Source organism: Aythya fuligula, chromosome 1, assembly GCF_009819795.1.
Source record: "Aythya fuligula isolate bAytFul2 chromosome 1, bAytFul2.pri, whole genome shotgun sequence".
Classification (NCBI taxonomy): Eukaryota; Metazoa; Chordata; class Aves; order Anseriformes; family Anatidae; genus Aythya; species Aythya fuligula.
In genome coordinates, this window is record NC_045559.1 from 66,388,245 (window position 1) to 66,407,419 (window position 19,175).

The 19,175-nt window shown below is 40.7% G+C and overlaps 1 protein-coding gene across 1 annotated transcript in view; it reads right to left on the reverse strand.

Moving 5' to 3' along the window:
* Positions 1-879: 879 nt before the first annotated feature.
* Positions 880-19,175, reverse strand: part of RERG (RAS like estrogen regulated growth inhibitor) — a 106,511-nt gene continuing 88,215 nt past the window's right edge. The window contains exons 3-5 of the mRNA XM_032207647.1: positions 17,452-17,508; positions 2,233-2,306; positions 880-1,509 (exon numbers count right to left, since the gene is read on the reverse strand). Coding sequence (XP_032063538.1) covers positions 1,102-1,509; positions 2,233-2,306; positions 17,452-17,508 — 539 coding nt within the window. The 3' untranslated portion in view covers positions 880-1,101. The remainder of the gene's footprint in view (positions 1,510-2,232; positions 2,307-17,451; positions 17,509-19,175) is intronic.

Sequence of the window (19,175 nt, forward strand, 5' to 3'; positions counted from 1 at the left end):
CACCAAAAATATGATAAAATGTACTTTCACTTGAAAGTGCCAGAGTCACAAAAAACTGTGATGGTTTAAACATCTGGAAGTTTAAACATCTGGAAATGATGGCCTTTTGATATGGTAAAAGCCCTTCACATCTGATTACATTTGGGCTTGGACTTGCCTTTCCATGTCTTAAGTTCTTCAGTATAAAATGTAATAAGGGAAACTACTTGAATTGAAATAAGACCAAAACAAAAATGTAAACAAAAGATAAAAACTACCCTTAACTAAATCAATAGTATTATGGTTATTTTTTTAGTTTGATTTCCCAAGATGTACACTCCCATTTCCCCAAGTACAGTATTGTACTTCAAGAGGGAAATGCTGAAATGACACTGGACTAGCTGATTATTTCTTGATGAATTCTGTCGTTGTAGAGGATGTCAAAAAGCAGCTGAATTTCAGCTCTGTTGATATGTGTGTCTTGCTGGCTAAACACTCTATGAAAAAGACTTTTCCAGTATTTTTTGCATATCTCGCTAAGAATATCGGCACTCATAGATTTGACAAAATAACAACAAGAAAGGACAGTTTGGAATATAAGCACACAATGCACCAATTTGGAGCTGGTGAAAGGTGTCAGATGAACTTTCTGGAAAAACACAGCAGCCTCAGTCCTTGAGAATAGCAAGTTTGATGGTTGTTGCTGGACTGAAGACTAAGTCTTACTCTCCAAGTAAGTGGCTACTGAGCAGTTGGCTGGTTGGGAATGGTGTTCAGGCACTACTGACTTGCAAGGGATTGGAGGCAGCCTTGTAGAAGCAGAAGATACTCTGTCAGTGCCAATCCCTACAATCATCTAGTCCTTTGGAGTTATTTTTTTTTCTTTTTTTTTCTTTTTTTTTTTTTTTTTTTCATTGTTAGCCAGAAGCAGTGTGGCTAAATACATTTTGCAACAGGAAAAAGTCTGATCCCATGTTACTCAAAAAGTAGTGTGGTTTGATTTTTCTATTTTTTTTTAACAGCAAAGCTTTGACCATTTTTTATTAAATGTGCTCTGCCTGCCTTGTCCCTATCCCAAGCTAATATGTTCTACAATGCTTCTCTGGCTTAGTACAGCTCTTTTTAACTGCTGATTTTGGTAAGCATCTTATTAATAGCCTGCTTGACATGGGTGGTGGAGCTTCGTCTCCGAGTCTTGCCCTGGACCATCTTTCGACGCCGTACCTCACGACAGAGCTCATAGAAGGCTTCCATAATGTTGCCCTCTCCTGTGCAAGCAGAGCACTCATAAAAAGCACATGCTAGTTCTGTGGCCAGCTTTTCACCTTCCTCTGTGCTGACCTGCCTGGAGTGATCCAAGTCTGCTTTGTTCCCCACCAGAATCAGAGTGACATTTTTGGGTTTTTTAACTTCATCCAACAAGTTCTTAAGTGGCAGCACTTCCTCAAAGCTGCCTCTGTCCGTGATGTCATAGACCAGCACGAAGCCTTCACCCCATCGCACATGTCCTTCTTTCTGAATAGCATCCTCCTGTTTTGAAAAGACAGACAGCAGCCTTAGGAATACAATTTATGAAAAAGACACCAGGCCAATAGATGTTGGTCAGCCAAGGCCTGGAAAGCCATGTACACCCACTTGACTGTACTCTACACACATTACCTTTTTATTGTGTGGCATAGGAGACCTACTCTGCCAAGGTGTCATGGGCTGCCTGCTATGGGCAGGCTGGTAGCATGCAATCATAACAGGGTTTCTGTTGAGCAATGTCAAGCACACAAACTTCATAGGAATGTGCAGCATGAGCACCTGCTGTGTTTTGAAAGGAAAGGGGTCTTTGCTATGACAAAACTCTTCTACAGTTTGGTAGAAATCACTAACTGAAGTTGTTGAGCCACATCACTTGATTGCAGAAATAGGCTATGACTTTGTGGATAGTAATAACATTGTTGGGTTGGCCCTGAGTCAAGGAATGAAAACAAAATAATTTTAATCCCAGTGTAAACCTTAACTTTGTTTGTTCTTCCAGTGTTTGAAAAGTGTAAGCAGGGTCCCTTGCAGAATGGCCTGGATCTAGCACACTGGGTCTGACAGCAAGCTGGTGGTGGGGGAGGAAGGAGAGCTCTGCTCAGAAGCAAATCTCAGTCCCCAGAAATGGAGCACATCTGCCACCCACCACGTTGCCACCATCGCACTCCCCTTCCCTATTGCCTGTCTGAGCCAAGGTGTTGGATGTTAGTACATGCACCCACGCACCTGACCAGCTGTATCTAGTATCTCCATGGAAACCACTTCATCATCAATGGTAGCTTGGTGACGATATGTAGACTCTAAAATAAGAACACATTTTGTGAAAAGTATTAAAAGAGCATGATTTTTTTTTCTATCTTCCTTACAGCTACTCGAGCACAAGACCTGATATGTGACACACAGCTTCACTGAATTTTATCTGTTGGAGTGCTTCCTGCCAGTGGAGCAGACTCAAGTCCTCCTTCTACAGCCATGACTCTTCCCTCTCCCCATACCTTGCTTTCCCATGAAGCCTGCACCTGTGTACACTGCACTCTGCCCCCAACAAAAGGACAGTCTCCTGCAGCAAAGAGCTCTGCAAGACTGAAGCCCATTTTTCATGTTTGCTCATAATGAAGGCTGCCACCTGTAAAGCACAAATTCTGCCTCTCTCAGTGTATCCAGCTTGAAAGCCTGTTGCTGCTTAGCCTGAAGTCTGACAAGATCAAAAACAGTGTGGTTGTAGATCAGGGACATAACCACTATGCACAGGCCATATACAGTGACAAAGTTACAGAATGGTTAGTTATTTTAGGAATGTCTCTTTGAAACATGCTGAAATCATCACATTCCCTTCTTCTACCAAGAATTCAAGCAGTGATTTCTCTGTATATGATTTATAAGGATAGCCAGTGAGCATTAAGAATTCACACAACACTATAGAAAAAAGGAACCTATTTACTGTGTCCCAGATTCTGGAACCAGGCAACTAATGACAAAAGGGGTTGTTTTATCTTAATGAGCTGATAAGTTAAATTCGATAGCATTTGACCTAAAACTTGGAAAATGATCTGTGCTAACATTTAGATTTATTACTGTTGCTAGCTCACAGATGTCCTATATCAAAAGGCAAATACATATGCTGTAAAACTGTGGTCAGTGACTATGAATGCTTTGCATTGTCAGAGACACAGTTCTTTTATTTGGTGTAAATCTCCCTAAAAGGAATGAAGGATATGTTAAAGGAAAGACATTTCTTGAATTAAAACCTCTGAAAGGGCTCGTGTTTGGTGCATATCTTTTTTGTTTTGTTGCATACTTGAATGTATCACCTCTTCATAGTTAGGAATTTTTCAGTGATGTCAGCACTGCAAACACTCTCTTCCCCCCACCCCCACAAAAAAAAAAAAAAAAAAAAAAAAAAAAAAAGTTACTTCCCTCCTGTGCCACCTTAATTGCTTTAAGTAGCACAGCTGTCTCTAATAGGGACAAATGGTCAATTTAATTAGGCAGATGGCAACCAATCTTGTATAGGGCTTCAGGCAATGAAGACTGATTTTTTAAAGGCAGGAAAGCCCCCTTCTATTTGTTATTGCAAGGCTGTTGAAGGAGTTGATATGATCCTGAGGTTATTCCTCCAAAATAGAGTAAGATACATCTAAGTCTCTCAGCATGTCTTATTTTTCCCTTCTGTATGATGTCTTACCTGCAGCACTTTCCTCAGGGGAATGCAGCAAAGCAGAAACTCTGGTTTGGTGCAGAAGCTGCAGTAAAGCTCCTTGAGCAAGTTATTTCAGTGGATAAAATGTTCAGTGCTAGGTTGGGGCTCCCTGAGTAGCACTCCCTATCCAAGGTCATTTAGGATCTTATGCTTCCTTTCTTTAGGGGAAAGTGGTGTGAAGAGGAGACAGTTCTCTGAAGGAGTAATGCAGTGTTACCTATTTACTCATTTAGGTCTTAAAATACTTAAATGCATGTGACTAGCTGGCCCTGTTTGACAAGTAGCTGTTGAGAATTGGTCTACCCAACTTCAGAAAATACCTGTATCTGTCCATTTTTGCAGTGCATTTGTGAAATTCTTTTCTTAGGAGGCAGAATGTAGTAGGTCATAGGGCTCTTCTCTGAGAAACTGGAGAATAAATTTCAAGAAGTAGACTTACTGCAGAAAAGCAGTGTGATTCTTAAGAGATAGCTGAGTTTTTTTAATAGGTGATTCTAAATTGCTGGTGTTTTATGCTGCAAGTTTAACTCACTTTGGCTGTCCACTTTAGGGTGGAATTTGGTCCTGGATGAGTAACACTGATTGGGGCCAGCATAGCGTTGATATATATTAGTAAAAGTGAATCTGTTCCTGTGCGCTGGAATGTGCAGTAGCTGGGTGAATTTAAATGAGGAGAGTAAAACAGCTGGATGTTTAAAACTTTTTGGCAGCCATGGCTTCTTGTTCAAGGGAACAGAAACATAAGAAGAATCTGGTCAGATGCTATGAGCCCTGAAGTCCTGATTTCCAGGCTGTTCACATCAGGCACACTAAAACCTTAATTTCCCATGTTAGTTTATAAATGCACTATCTTGATTTAGGTTTTATTAATTTTATTCTCCCTATGCTGCTCTTTATTTTAAGTTGTGCAGACAAAGGGAAAGAAGACTTGAGATACCTTCTGGATCCCTAACTGAAACTATTGACAATGCAGGTGTCTGTGTCTCAGCTAAGTACCCTTAACTCCAATTAGAGTCAATGAGGTAAAATATGTGCTGGATATACTTTATCTGATATCTTTCCTGGGATGAATTCAACACTTGTTTGCTTTGAACGGGCAATAAATAGCAGGGGCATGCGACACTTCTGGAAGGAAATATTTACATTGTAAGGGCTTATTGATTTTGGAAGAAAACTTATAGCAGTAGCTTTAGTTAAGATGGAACAATGATGTATGTTATTTTATGTGTACATTTAAAATCAGGTTGGGCTCTTCTGTTTGCTTCTAAGTATGGAGGGACACAAGTTTTATATCCATACAGAATTCTAGTTAACTTTTGTCAAGAAAGGTTAATAATACCAGAATATACAAAAATACTGTAAGAAACTTTGTTTTCATGGTGGCTTTCAGCCAGTTGGACCTGAGAGCTGCAAGAGACCTAGAAAAAGAGCTTTTGTGTAATAATTATAGCAGAGTTTCCAGACAGAAAAGCTACAGTTAATAGGCATGATCTTCTCAGTTAGGGTAAAAATCTTGTTAGATGGTGATGCAGAAATATGTTCAAAAGATTAAAATTTCCCATAACTATTTCTGATTACGTGATACAGGTTCCTGTTCTCTTTTTCAAATAAACTCTCTCCTCGTTTTGACTTCTGTAGTCTTTGATGTCCATCATGATGACATTTGTCTCTATCACATTTGAGAAAAGTGACAGCCGATTGGGAACACAATTTACCCCATTACTTCATTACTAATCTTGGTACTATTTGAGACTGTTCTCCAGGGCTTTGCTTCAGTCTGCCTTTGTGAAATCTGTCCCCTCTGCATTTCCTTGCTGCTTCAGGATCTTATCACCTTTTATAAAGCTCTTGTAACTTGAATGTAACTTCCCAACTGGGCAAGTCTCTCTTGTCTTTTTCCTCAATCCCAGCCCTTCTTAAAAATCAGCTAAATGTATTTTTCTTGCTTGCATCTGGCTGTTACTCACTCCATCCATTATTTCCCTGCAGGAGGGCTTTCATTTTGCAACCATCAGTGATTTTACAGGAACCACAGCTCTGCCCTTGTGTATTTAGAACAGTTCTAAAGAACAGTTCTAATGCTGTATGTCCCCATATGTCTTCTTAGTAACATACTACAAATCACCAAATAAGCATAGTTGTGTTATTTACTTTAACAATAAAATCATGAAATGCATTGTTTTCTGTTATTATCACATGAAAAAGTAGTAGTTAAAGGCAATGAAAATTAAAAATAATAATAATAAAAAAAAAAATGCAGGCATATAACTGAGAGCTCTGACAGTCAGGCTTGCGCTCTTCCATGCCTTAAGTGTTTCTGCATATGTAACCCCAAGACTCAGAATATACAGAAGGAAAAGTTCCAGAAGGGTGTACAGAACCAGTCTTGTGTTTTGGATGTATGGTTATCATACTACATGACCATTTACATCAAGCCACGGATACAAACCAAACTGTGTTCAGGAAGGTATTTGTGGTGACATTCAGTTCTAGGGATTCCAGTCTGCTTCATGTGTGATCTGCTATTGTGAATGCTGCTTTTGGAATCTGTTTGGTGATGTGTGAAGGAGTGTTTTTCTAACATCACTTTTGGCTTTGTTGGCTCCCTTTGATGAGGCTACATGTTTGCTATAATCAGAGTTGCGACTTCAGTACAGCAGACGTTTCCAAACTAGCCTGATTAGAGCGAGCACAAAAAAGTCACGTCACAGTCACTACAGCTACCAAATATGTCCTAGCTTGTCAACCTGTTTTTAGTCTGCTCTGAGTCCAAGTCTAAGCTCTCAATTATTTCTATTATCTTAGGTTTCCTTAAAATGAGGGTTGGGTGGAGGGTAGAGACTCTATCAATGCCCCTGAAGAGATACAGGAAGAGACAGCATCTCCTCTGGGCACTCAGCAGGAGCATGCCTCTGTACAAGCCAGGCTGTGGGCTGCCCCTGATGCATGCAGATGTTTAAAGACATTAGGGGACATTAGATGGACGTAGAGTACACAGGAGGGCATATGCAAAGAGAGAAGCTACTGCAGTATGAAATTTGGAGAACAAATTCAGAAGTGAGTCTCTGTGAGGTCTGCTGCTCAGTGAGCAGTTTGGTTTTATCATTTTTACTTTTTTTTTTCTTTTTTTCTTTTTTAATAAGGAGAGAAGCAAAATAAATGGCTAATGTGTGCATAGCTACACTAGATTATATAGTTCTTATCTTTGCATGAAAGGATCTATTGCATTCCCAAATTTTCCTCTTTGGATAGTATAGGTGGGATATATAAAACTAGCCTACAAAAACACAGCTTGTTTCTTGATTTATTAATATTTCCATATTTAACATACACTAATATATTTAATATTTAATATTTTGCTCTCCAAATAGAAAAGCTAGAGTAGTTTTATTGAACAAAACTTTAAAATGAACAAAACCCTAAAAATAAAGGGAAATGTCTGTTTGCTGGCTTCTGCTGCATGTGACAGTCTCCTGGGTGCTAGCACTGGGTTTCTTTTGAGAGGAGAGGATGGTGTTAATTTCCTTTCTGTCCTTACCCAGCTTTTGCTGAGAGTGGAAGAGAAAATGCGCACAGATATTTGGGAACTGGATTAATTAAGGCAAGTTAAAACAAAACTGACAAAGCTGGAGCAGTGCTAACTAGTATGGAGTAAACTTCAAGGCTTCAACTGTTTTTCTAATTTTCTGATTCAAGTTTCCTACCAAACACGAAGCAGATACATTTGTTCCTCGTGGGAATTATGCACATGACAAGTTTAAGTCTAAATAAACTATTTCTATTTCTGTTATGTTTTTGTTTTTTTTTTTGGACTATGGCAAGAGGTCTTTGTTAGAGAAGCCGTGTGTATTTCACCTTATTTCTGCCAACATAAATGAAAACTAACCAGTGAGACTGTTCTCACACCTAAAACAAGCAAAACAAAAGCCTGTGCTCCTGACAGTACAGAAGCAAGCACTGGAAACTTCTGCTCATCTGGAGAACATGTTGGAATATGATGAGTAAGAAAAGTGGGGGCAAAATATTTTGCAGCTGTAGCTCCAGCAAGAAGAGCTGCTGCCATTCCTGATTTTGCTGTGTGTACAACTACAGTAAAAAGGCATATTTTTATTACTGGCATCAGAAATATCTTGAGACCCATATGAAAGAAAACAAACCATGTTTCCAGAAAACTGCTTCCCATGTTGTTTAAAATGTCTTACTCTGCTGCTCTCGATTATAGTTTCTTCATTTCAAGTTTTTGAGCATTTGAAGCCAAGGTCGGGGGTTTAAGGTGCTCTATGCCATACCAGTCTATTTCCTTACAGGCACCTCAGAGAAATTGAGAGTACGTTCACAACTCATTTCTGTAATACATACAGTACAAATTCCTGCTGCTGAGAAGGCTAGTAAAAGTGATATAACGTGGATTGAATCTATATCAAGTTAAGCAATGTTTCTACTGTTTTGAAGTGGGGAGAAAACAGAACTCCATGAAGATAAGTAGCAAGGCACAATCTGGACTATTAAAGGAACTCAGTCTGTTAAGCACTGAAGCAGAAGGAATAAGTAATTTTGTTAATAACATTTGAGGGCATTAATGGCTGGAGTCTGGTGTGAAAATAAGGCTGTTTTCCAGCAAACTATTAAGCATATGCACACATTTATCATGGCATTCCCCGAAACACAAGTTGGCAGCCATTCCTCCTAGCCCCAAATGGTTAGTTAACATTACAGCCCATTTTGGCTGTAAGCCAGTAATGGACCACATACGTTCTTTCTAGCTATGCACTTGGATAAGCTGTAGTTGTCAACATGGCTGTTCAGATGAAATATGCTGGAGGCAAAGTTTTGCAAGATGATGATCTCCCTCTTTCTTTCTCTTCCCTCTTTTTCTTGCTATAGAAAATGGGTATTTTCAATCACAAGCATATAAATGGTCTGCTCTACAGCACTGTATAGACTGTGGTATTCTGTTGGGCAGCAGGAGGAAGAAGGGGCTGAGAGGGAAGGACCTCCCCGGTCTGCTTTCATCCTGGGACTGCTGTTCTGTTAACCTTCACACTCCAGGGCTGAAGGAACTATCAGCTAATGATTTATTAACAGTTACTTTAGTATGGACCCATTTGTTAAAAGCTCTGTCTGCTGTCTGGGCAGTTTCTCTCTCAGCTGTGCTGCCGGGAATCAATATTTTTATAGTGAAGGCAGGTAGTAAGCCTTCAGGAGCATTAAGACAAACTTGTTGAGTGAGCCACAAGTCAAGAAAACTAGAAATCTACAGTATACAAAGATGTGTTTCTTCAACTTGCAATCTGCAGCAGTGAAAACAATCCCAGGGACAAAGAGTTTGTATTCAGTCTGTATTCCAGATGTCCAGGGAAAGACTAAACCCAAGAGCAAAGACAGTCCTTGAGAACTGTCCTTGGACCTGCAGACCTCAGCTCTTTTTCATGGCTGTATTGGCACAAAGTCCAGGAAGATAGTTCTTGCATCTTTTTCTTGATAAACTATTCTTAGAGAGGTCTTGGCTGCCATAGCTAAGCTGCTTCTGTTTCTCAACAATTTTGATGGAAGATAGTTTGGATATATTCACAGTCTGCTCTGCTTATTGTTTGTACAGATCTGTCCTTAAGGTGTAGAAAAGAAACTCAGAAGCCTGGTCTAGGCTATAAATATTTGGCAGGGTTGTAATATTAATTATGTTATGTACCATATCTGCGAACTGCCCTTGTGGTCCCTGAATATTATGATTTTGCTGCCAGAACCCCCAGCTACAGATGTTATATATGTAAAATTACCCTCCTAATAGGTTTATTATTTATTTATTTATTTTAAGGGAAAAAAAAATCATTGCAACAAGATTTCCAGCTGGAAAAGCCTTCTTGCCAAGATAAACTTTACCTTCACAAAATGTTTTCTGCTATTATTGCCACAGTGGTGAAATTTATATGTCCTGATCTGGTCTATAGAACGTGAAATTCTCTTGTAGCAGATAAATCAGGGCAGTAACAGGGGCATCTCTGACCCTTCATCAGGAACTTGTAACTTTGTACAGTCCTTTGAACATTTAATGTTCAGATGGAGAACAACGCTGTTATCTTGGGCCATTCATAATCAAGCTAATAGGAGATAAGTTGGTACAAATTGCTGTCACATCTTTACTGATTCCTACTTATTTTAGGCATGTGTAATGGTGTCTTCTGAGCTGAACGTATGTTGAGTGAATGGGACTTTGTAGAAACACCAACTTGCTTTTTCCCCTGTCCCGGTTGAAAAAGATTGAACAAAAACCTGAGCAACTTTAAGAAATTCTGAGAGTTGAAAGGAAGCACATACTCTTAAAAATATTACCTTTAATCTAGCAAGCCTAGCAAAATTATGATTTTTCTTAAGGCACGTGCTTCTTTACTATGAAGAAGAGAAACCATAAAAAATTGTCTTTTACCTATCCTATTTATGTTAAATAAACTCCATGTTGTCTGTCTCAGCTTCATAGATGGGCCAGTCTGTCATGCACTGTTCTGCTGATCATCTGCTCGGACACAATTTTCCTTTCAGAGGATTAGCAAAACTGTATGAAATATGTGATCAGCTAGAGAAAGACATTTAGTGACAGTGTGAGAAAGCCAAGTGAATTTTAGAAAGGTAAACAAGAATATTAACTCCTTGGTTGCTGTTTTTTATAAGCAGATTCTTATTTAAAATTGTGTCTTTGAAGAAATGGTGTTTATGTGTGCCTTTGATGTAAGAGTCTTAGAGTAACCGGTACTCATAGAGTTAAAAGATTTACAATGCTTCCATGAGATGAAGGATTTTATAGATGAGAAGCAGAGGCAGAGAGACTACAAGCAACAACTCAATGACAGAATCAAGGAAAGAACTGGGGAACCTGTCTCCTGTACTTCCTTGGGGTTTTATTTGTGTGGTTTTCTTCCCTGTATGGCAACAATGGATGTTGTAAGTCTCTGCGTCGCGAAACACCTCATTCCCCCCATCTGTACATCAAAGTGCTAATTTAGAACAAATGACACAACCCAGTTCATAATTCACTCTTTTCAACTTTTTTTTTTTCATTTTCTTTAAACTTGGTTATCCCAGCTCAGCAGCTTCTAGAGGAGTGAATTGTCCTGATATGTTAAAACAGCAAATGTGTTTTCAGTGAAATACTGCAAAACTTATTTTAAAAAGCACCCTCTTAGCCATAGCTATGATTAATTTTCTTTTTTCATCTTTCGAGCCAGGAGATTCTCCTTGCCTGTCATGGCTGATGGAAGCAGGTAATTTGCTGTTGCTCATGAGGTAATTTGCAAGCATCAGTGCTGTCTGTCTGCTGATGAGCTGATGCTTTGAGCTTCTTCTTTCTTTTCTACCCTCTCTGGAAAAATGAATAGACTGGTTCCCTTGATGACTTACTCTGTTTATAAAATCAGGGATGCTGAATCCATTAAATATCTCTTGTCTGATGGCAAACCACAGTGCCTATCCACCCTTGAGAAGAGTGAAGAAGTCACACTAAATTCTGGGCACTGCCAATAGCTCAGGGGGGCAACTGCTGAGGTCCAGACTATTACTTCTAATTACTGGCACCAAGAAGAGCAGCTATCCACAACACACTTTACAACTGTGACATGAAGTCCTGTATCACTGAGATCCGTGTGAGGCCTGCATTCAAGCCAGGACTTTCCCCACATAAAGTAGGTGGCCAAATGAAGGCCTTCACACCTCTGCCTTGAAACACCTCCCCACAGAGCACGTCCGTTCCTGACAAGGTGGTGGCTGGCAGGTGTTAGGTGTTTATGCACGTCTGTCCTTGTGGCAACCAGCCACAAAAGGTGGCCAAACCCCAAGAGGGCTGTGAGGGCAGCTGCTTGCTGCTCACAGGCTGCAAGCTTTTCCCCCAGCCAAGCCACCGCAGTGGAAGGCAAACTGTCAGCCTGCTGCCACCCGGTTCCTGGCAGGCCCTGCTGAAATCATACATAGGAATGCTTGTTTTCATAATTTTTTTTTTTTTTTTTTTTTTTTTTTTTACACGAGTCTGTCTGCAGAGCCAATATGAAATATAGCACAAATAATTTCCAGTTCTGTATTAAATCTGCCACAGAGACATTGCATATGTTTGTGAAGTGCTTTTAGGCTGTGGGTTAAATGGTGCCCCAACTAGGCGAAGGTGGTTTTTAGGCTTTCTAACATCACAGTGAATCTGCTTATTAATTGGCAAGTTGGATTCTATTTTTACAACATTTAATGAATTTTTTGTGAAATTCATGTGGTAGCCTAATCCCCTTTCTCTGTACATAGCCTCTTACTGAGGCGATTGGCTCCAGGGCAGACGCATTCTGCAGTGGAGCCAGAGTTCAGGACAGCCAGGGCTTCTTTTCCGGCATCGAGGCTACTCGAGGCAGCTGCCAAAACCCGGCAGCCCTCACAAGGGAGGCTGACAAGGTGTAGGTAGAGCCAGCAGTGCCCCTATACCCTGAGGTTCAAAACCTGCCCGTAGGGAGCACAGCGAACAGGACATGCAAAAAGGGCGGGACGCAGCAGTTTGTGCAGGCAGGGCAGAGTGTTCCCCCCCCGCCCATAAGAACAACTCATCTAATGGCTGTCTACTACTAGCTAAGCCACAGTGGTCTACACTAGGCAGAGAGCTGTCTCTAGAAATTCTGTAACCACCCAGACTGACTGCCCACTCAACAATGAGGCAGTTCAGGTCTCTGCATGCAGGAAGTGTCTGAGCCTGTTGCTGCCATCTGAGGGAGGCAGAGGCACTGTGTGTGAGGTGAGAGCAGGTGAATGGCCTGGTCTGCCTGGTGGCAGGGCTCAAGGAGGAGGTGGAGAGGTTGAGGGATATCAGGGAATGTGAGCGGGAGGTAGACTGGTGGAGCAACTCCCTGCAGGGCCTGAAGGAGAGGTACTGGGGTGAGACACCCCAAATGGAGGTGGACCCCCAGCCCTGTTGCTGTCGGGCAGAGGGAGGGGACCTAGGAGTTGAGGAGGAATGGAAACAGGTCCCTGCTCGACCTTGAAGGCAACACCCATCCCCTACCAGCCCCACCTTCCCAGGTGCTCTTACACAACAGAGCTGAGGCCCTGGAGCTTGAGAGACCAGTGGGTGAGAATGAGGTAGAAAGTTTACCCAGGAGGATGCCTAGGGTGAGGAAGTCAACTCCATGCCTCAAGACTGCCTCCACCAAGAGAGAAAGAAGGGTGATTGTTGTAGGCAATTCTCTTCTCAGGGGAACAGAGGGCCCTATTTGTCGGCCTGACCCTACCCATAGGGAAGTCTGCTGCCTCTCTGGGGCCAGGGTCAGGGGTGTAGCCAGAAAGCTCCCCAACCTGGTTTGCCCTTCTGATTACTATCCTCTTTTGATAGTCCAGTGATAATATTGAAGAGAGAAGCCTGAAGGTTTTGGGACTTTAGGGGACTGGGATGGTTAGTAGATGGAGCAGGAGTACAGGTGGTGTTTTCATCCATCCCTACAGTGGCAGGGAGGGGTACAGAGGGGACATGGATAGCCCACCTGATAAACACGCGGCTCAGAGGCTGGTGCCAACACAGAAATTTTGTGGTTTTTGACCATGGGGCGCTTTACTCGGCACCTGGCCTGATGGCCACAGACGGGTCCCACCTATCTCAAAGGGGAAAACAGATCCTAGCCCAGGAGCTGGCAGGGCTCAATGAGAAGGCTTTAAACTAGGTGAGAAGGGGGATGGGGCTGAAACAGGGCTTGTTAGAGTCATGTCGGGGGAACAATGGAAAGGCCGGGGGAGAAGGCAATGGCCCAACTGAAGTGCATCTACACTAATGCACACAGCATGGGCAACAAACAAGAGGAGCTGGAAGCCATTGTGAAGCAGGCAGGCTATGACTATGAGGCCAACTGTACATGTATGAAGTTCAACAAGGCCAAGTGCCGGGTCCTGCACCTGGGGCACAACAACCCCAAGAAGCTCTACTGTCTGGGAGATGAGTGGTTAGAAAGCTGCCTGGCAGAGAAGGACCTGGGAGTGACGGTTGATAGTCAGCTGAATATGAGCCAGCAGTGTGCTCAGGTGGCCAAGAAGGCCAACAGCATCCTGGCTTATATAAGAAACAGTGTGGCCAGCAGGGCTAGGGAAGTGATTGTCCCCCTGTACTCGGCTCTGGTGAGGCCGCACCTCAAGTGCTGTGTTCAGTTTTGGGCCCCTCACTACAAGGACATGGAGGTGCTCGAGAGAGTCCAGAGGACAACGATGCTGGTGAGGGGTCTGGAGAACAAGTCTTACGAGGAGCGGCTGAGGGAGCTGGGTTTTTCAGCCTGGAGAAAAGGAGGTTCAGGGGCAACCCTATCATACTCTACAGGTACCTTAAAGGAGGCTGTAGTGAGGTGGGGATTGGTCTATTTTCCTATGTGCTTGGTGACAGGATGAGGGGGAATAGGCTAAAGTTGCACCACGGGAGGTTTAGGTTATTAGGATATTAGGAAGAACTTCTTTACTGAAAGGCATTGGAATGGGCTGCCCAGGGAAGTGGTTGAGTCACCATCCCTGGAGGTCTTTAAAAGATGTTTAGATGCAGAGGTTGGTGCTATGGCTTAGTGGAGGCCTTGTTAGTGTTAGGTCAGAGGTTGGATTAGGTGATCTTGGAGGTCTCTTCCAACCTAGACAATTCTGTGATTCTGTGATATTTAACTAACTAATATAACTAAGTTTAATGCTGAATTCATATACTTAACATTTTAGAAAACTGTATTTTTAAAATACATGTAAATATATTTTTAAAAACGTGCAGTTCCAGCCTATTTCTCTGTAGAGCTGTTTCTTTGGACCTTCTAATTTTGTTGCACACATAGGATACTTGTGTGATTTATTATAAATAAAGATAGAAACTGGAAGCTCATTCACCTTGATAATGCCAGGTTATCACTTAGTCCGAGTGATCTGGCACCTTTTCCAAAAAAATAAGCAAATAAAAAATAAAAACACGCCAAGACGGTGACAATGACTTGCCAGTTAAGCAGGAATTATGGAGAAGTCAAGGCTGACAGTGTGCACTCCCCACAAAATGACCTTTGCTGCAGCTCTTATCCCTTGGCTGTGAATGGTAAAATAAAAGCACAGTGGTATGTACTTTTGTGAAGATGCAGCTGTCTTACCAGTGCTTGCACAGAGCTAACATCATGCACAGAAGTGGCAGAGGTGCAAAACCCTGACTTCCTTGGCGGCTCCATGTGCCAAGATTTGCAAGATTCAGTGGTGCTGCTCCCGCCAGAAAATGTTATTTTGTGGTTTGTAATTTGGTTCCTGGAGATACAGCAGCATGTCCAGATGCTGCTAAAAATGTTGTCCTTCGTTTTCTTCTGGCAGGTTAGAGTAGTAAAGAATATTTATAATGTGTGTTTTTCCTTTCCAGTTAAAATGTGCCACCCTTGAATTAAGAGCATAAGTTGTATTTTTATTTTTATTTTTTTTAAATTTACCCTGATATTTAACTTAGGATAATGTTGAATTTCCATCCAGCCTTGTAGAGCTTGGAGAAAGCTTTTCTAAAAATAGAATTATCCAGGGATCCTTTGCATCAGAGGTCTAATGGATAGTAGAGAATTTGACATAAGAAATAAACTGTGAACATGACACTTGTCACAGCCCCAGTGATTTCTGGCAAAACCTCCTGTTGCGCAGCAGCTAGATTGTTTGCATCTGTTTTACTCCTATCCTTTCAACATTACTTGACAAAAAACGATTAATCTCCATTTAGGGCAAATGTCTCGGTGACACAGCTTAAACTGTTTTAAATTGCTGGAATATATAGATACCCCTCTTTCCACCCAATCGTCAGTCCATTACTGCTAAGAAGAAACAAATCTGGTAAAATTTCTCAGTAATCAGTTCAGTGACGTTTACAGGTAACTGGATGCTGAGGCACCAGAGAATGACCTTGATAAAGAGAGAAATAGATTCTCCAAAGCAGTTTCTCAAAGCTTTTGAAAGTATAGTCCCTTTATGATTGACCTCTGAAGGCCTGAACAACGGTTAGAATATCATGAGATTGTTTTGTAACACTTCAGAGCCTCCTCTGAATCCTGTTGTGATATATGGTTTGAAAAATAGTACTTTAAAAAAGTATCTAGTGTGCTTCTTCCATGAGAGATTTCTGTAATTATTGGTTTATGCATTTCTCAAACCTTTTCCTCTGAGCAGCTTAAAGCACTTAGGTTCATAATAGCTGTAATACATAGCTTAAGCTGTTTTCCTCTAAACTGGGTGAGACTGTAGAATTCAGGAAGTCAGAAGAGACTTAATTGTATTGAGATAAGAGTATTGTATGCATGAAAGCTTTTCACTTTGCTAACAGAAGACAATCCTGAGGGGCATAGTTGATTTGCAGTTGTATTAATTTGTAAAAACAGAAACAAACGTCAAGGCTTATACAGCAAAAAGGATGTAGAGCCTTCAAAATGGGGCAAAAAATACTAAATCTTGCATCATATACTTTAGTTTGTGTGCTTCAACAGCACAACTATGATGTTTTTGCATGCAGGGTCCCGAAAAGACGGTAATAAACTTAATAAAATAAAATCTTTTGTATAATTATGGTCTTCTATTGTCAGGTTCTGAAAATGGCATATAAATGATGGAAGTGTAAAGTTTAATAAAACATTATACTGAACATCCTACTGTGCAGGACAGGTGACATCATTATATTCATCAGTGAATTATATTAGCAGATAAAAGAATGTATTTAAGTTCAGATTGTTCTGAGAATTACTTTCCCATGATGAGAGTTCTGATATCTGTCATTTCTTCATCTTACCAGACAAAAATACATAATATGATACTAGAAACTTTCCTTTGTTGAAAGGGCTGCTTGGGTTTTGTAAAAAAGTGTATTAAAATTTAATCCTGTTTGTTTCTGCTATGCAAAATTATATTGTTCTCTATTTCTTTAGCATGACTTCTTAGAGAAGGAACTCTGAGAAAGAAATAGGTGTTTAACTGGACGGTGTTTATTCAACAGACTGTAGGAGAAAAGGGAACTTCCCAGCTCCTTACTTCACACCTCATCTCAGACTTCTTGGCCTGGATTTTCTATGGTGCCGAGCATTCAAATAGACTAACTTCGGAACTAGTAAGAAGTTGGCCCAAATTTTCAAAGGCTTCTAACTCAAAGAAACCATCTGAAATCTTTTTGAGTTATCTGTGCCAGCTTGCCAACAGTGCCAGACCCAACTCAGCTGAGTGGGAGCTGTGGAGAGGACACATTGATGCACTTCTGATGCCTCGTGTCCCTATTTGCTTACTCTAGAAGTGAGATGCAATGTGTGTTTGAAAGGTGAGGACTATGAACTTAGCTAAGTGCAGGCAGAGTGTAAATACCTACACATTTTTTTCCCCTTGAATTTTTGAGTTACATATCCCAGAAAGTCTATTCTCCAGCAATTGCTGGCTGGGTTATCCAAAAGCAGAAAACTGATCACAAGCTAAATACTTTAATTTTCAGAGTGGAAATAATAATGCAATTACTTTCAGAGGCAAAGTTCCCACTGACCTCTGTGTGGGCAGGATTGTGCCTCGTATATTAATTCCACTTTTGTTTGAGTGCATTACTGCTTCTCTGTTCTGCCATCTTAGGTAATAATTTGTTTCAGCTTTAAATGACCATAGAGAAGCTTTCTACAGCAAATTTAAAGGTTGTTTGAGGCTCAAAATTTTAACGCTACGATTTTCCATTACTTCAGACATGCTATTTAATGCAACGTACCACATATATACAATGAAATATAACATACCTAGTGTTGGGTCATACTCCCAGATGAACCGTTTGGTCAGGAAGCGTACAACAAGAGCTGGAGGAACAAAAAGTTTACAGGTGAGATGCAGAAACCATCAGCTTGCCCAGTTTATAAAATTTTACCAGCTTTTTTTTTTTTTTTTTTTTCTGTATGAATGCTCATATAGCAGCTCCCCTGAACTGTGTGTGGAGTTCAGCATTGCTTATGGGGGCAATCAAGACCTTTTCACTCTTTGTGGCACACAACCACTTGGTGGTGGAAGACATTACAGCATTAATCATTTACCCATGTAACAATGTTGGAAAAAGAATACCGAGAGGTTTTCAATAGTAACCCCCAACTATTTTTTTCTTTTCTTTTGGTCACAAGAGCTTATACTGTTAAAAAGACAAAACAGAACTCCATTTGTTATGCTAGGGGTTGGATGAACAGATCCCCTTTTTTTTTATTTTTTTTTTGAGGGGGGTGGAGAGGGAATGACACATGGGTTTCTTTAGATTTCCCATAACCCAATCAGGGCTGGCAGGTTTTGAACCAGGATGCTTTACAGCTTCAAAACCAGAAGTGTTCATAATCATTTAATTTCTGAAGAAAAAAAAAAAAAAGGACAACAAAATGTTCTCATCAGATTTTAAACCTTGTAAGGTAAATGCATAATTGGTTAAATAGCTTCCTTCTGCATCTTGTCATGCTTTCCTTGCAACCACTTATTTTCAGTGTTTTGTGTACTTGTCCCTGTTAAGTAACCAGATATAACTTTTTAAAGTAATGGTCAGCAAATGGAATTAACGAACTTGCAGAAATTTAAATAATACTTTGGATTTTGTTGCACTGGATAACTAGTTCTCAGTTTCAGTTTATGGGCTAAGGTCTTGCTATTTATATTTATATATATATAAATACATAATTTTATTTTTTTCTCTCTCTACCCCCCTTTAAAGACATCCTACAAAATCTTTGTCAAGATTTTGATTATGTTCTAACCATCGAACTTAAAGCTAAGCACAACGTTGAATTTCTTGTGAGGTAAACAAAGTGCTCACCCATGCCACTGGTTCAAAATCCTCTCCGTTTACAAACTGGAGCTAGTGGTATCTCCACACTAGCTGTGATTACATTGATTTCAGCTATAGAAAAAGTTTTCCTTGTCAGCCCTACAGGATTGTTCTGTTCTTCCAGCTGCAGACAGACAGCAAAAGGTGACACTTAACCCACTTCTGACCCTTTTCAAAATTAAAGCAATAGGAATCCCCTCCCCACTTCCTACTTCTGTGCCCAAGAGTAGGAGAAGGCTTAACACACTGCAGAACAAAACTAATTAATTCAGTTTTGCTCATTTGGAACCTATTTTCTTAAATACAGTCAGAACATTAGTTTTTAGGAAGATTTAACTCTGCCTCATGCTTGGAGGGTAATAAGAATGTGATCCTAAGGAAATGAGATCACTAGACAAGACGCAATTTTAAATCGGTGTTATTCTTTTTTTCCTTAGGAAATCCTATTTTTTTTAGCCTTTGCAGAAAAGCTCTCCTTGGCTTTCAGAGTCAATGTGGCAGTTCTTAGCTAAAGTTACTTTTCAAGCCATAGTCATAATGTGGATGTCATTATAGTACAAGAAAATCTCTGTGTAGCTTATTTTCCATCCATAATGATGTCTGCACCAGTACTTTTTTCCCCCCATGGTTTGCCTCAGCTGTAGTAGTTTAAACATCTTGATATTT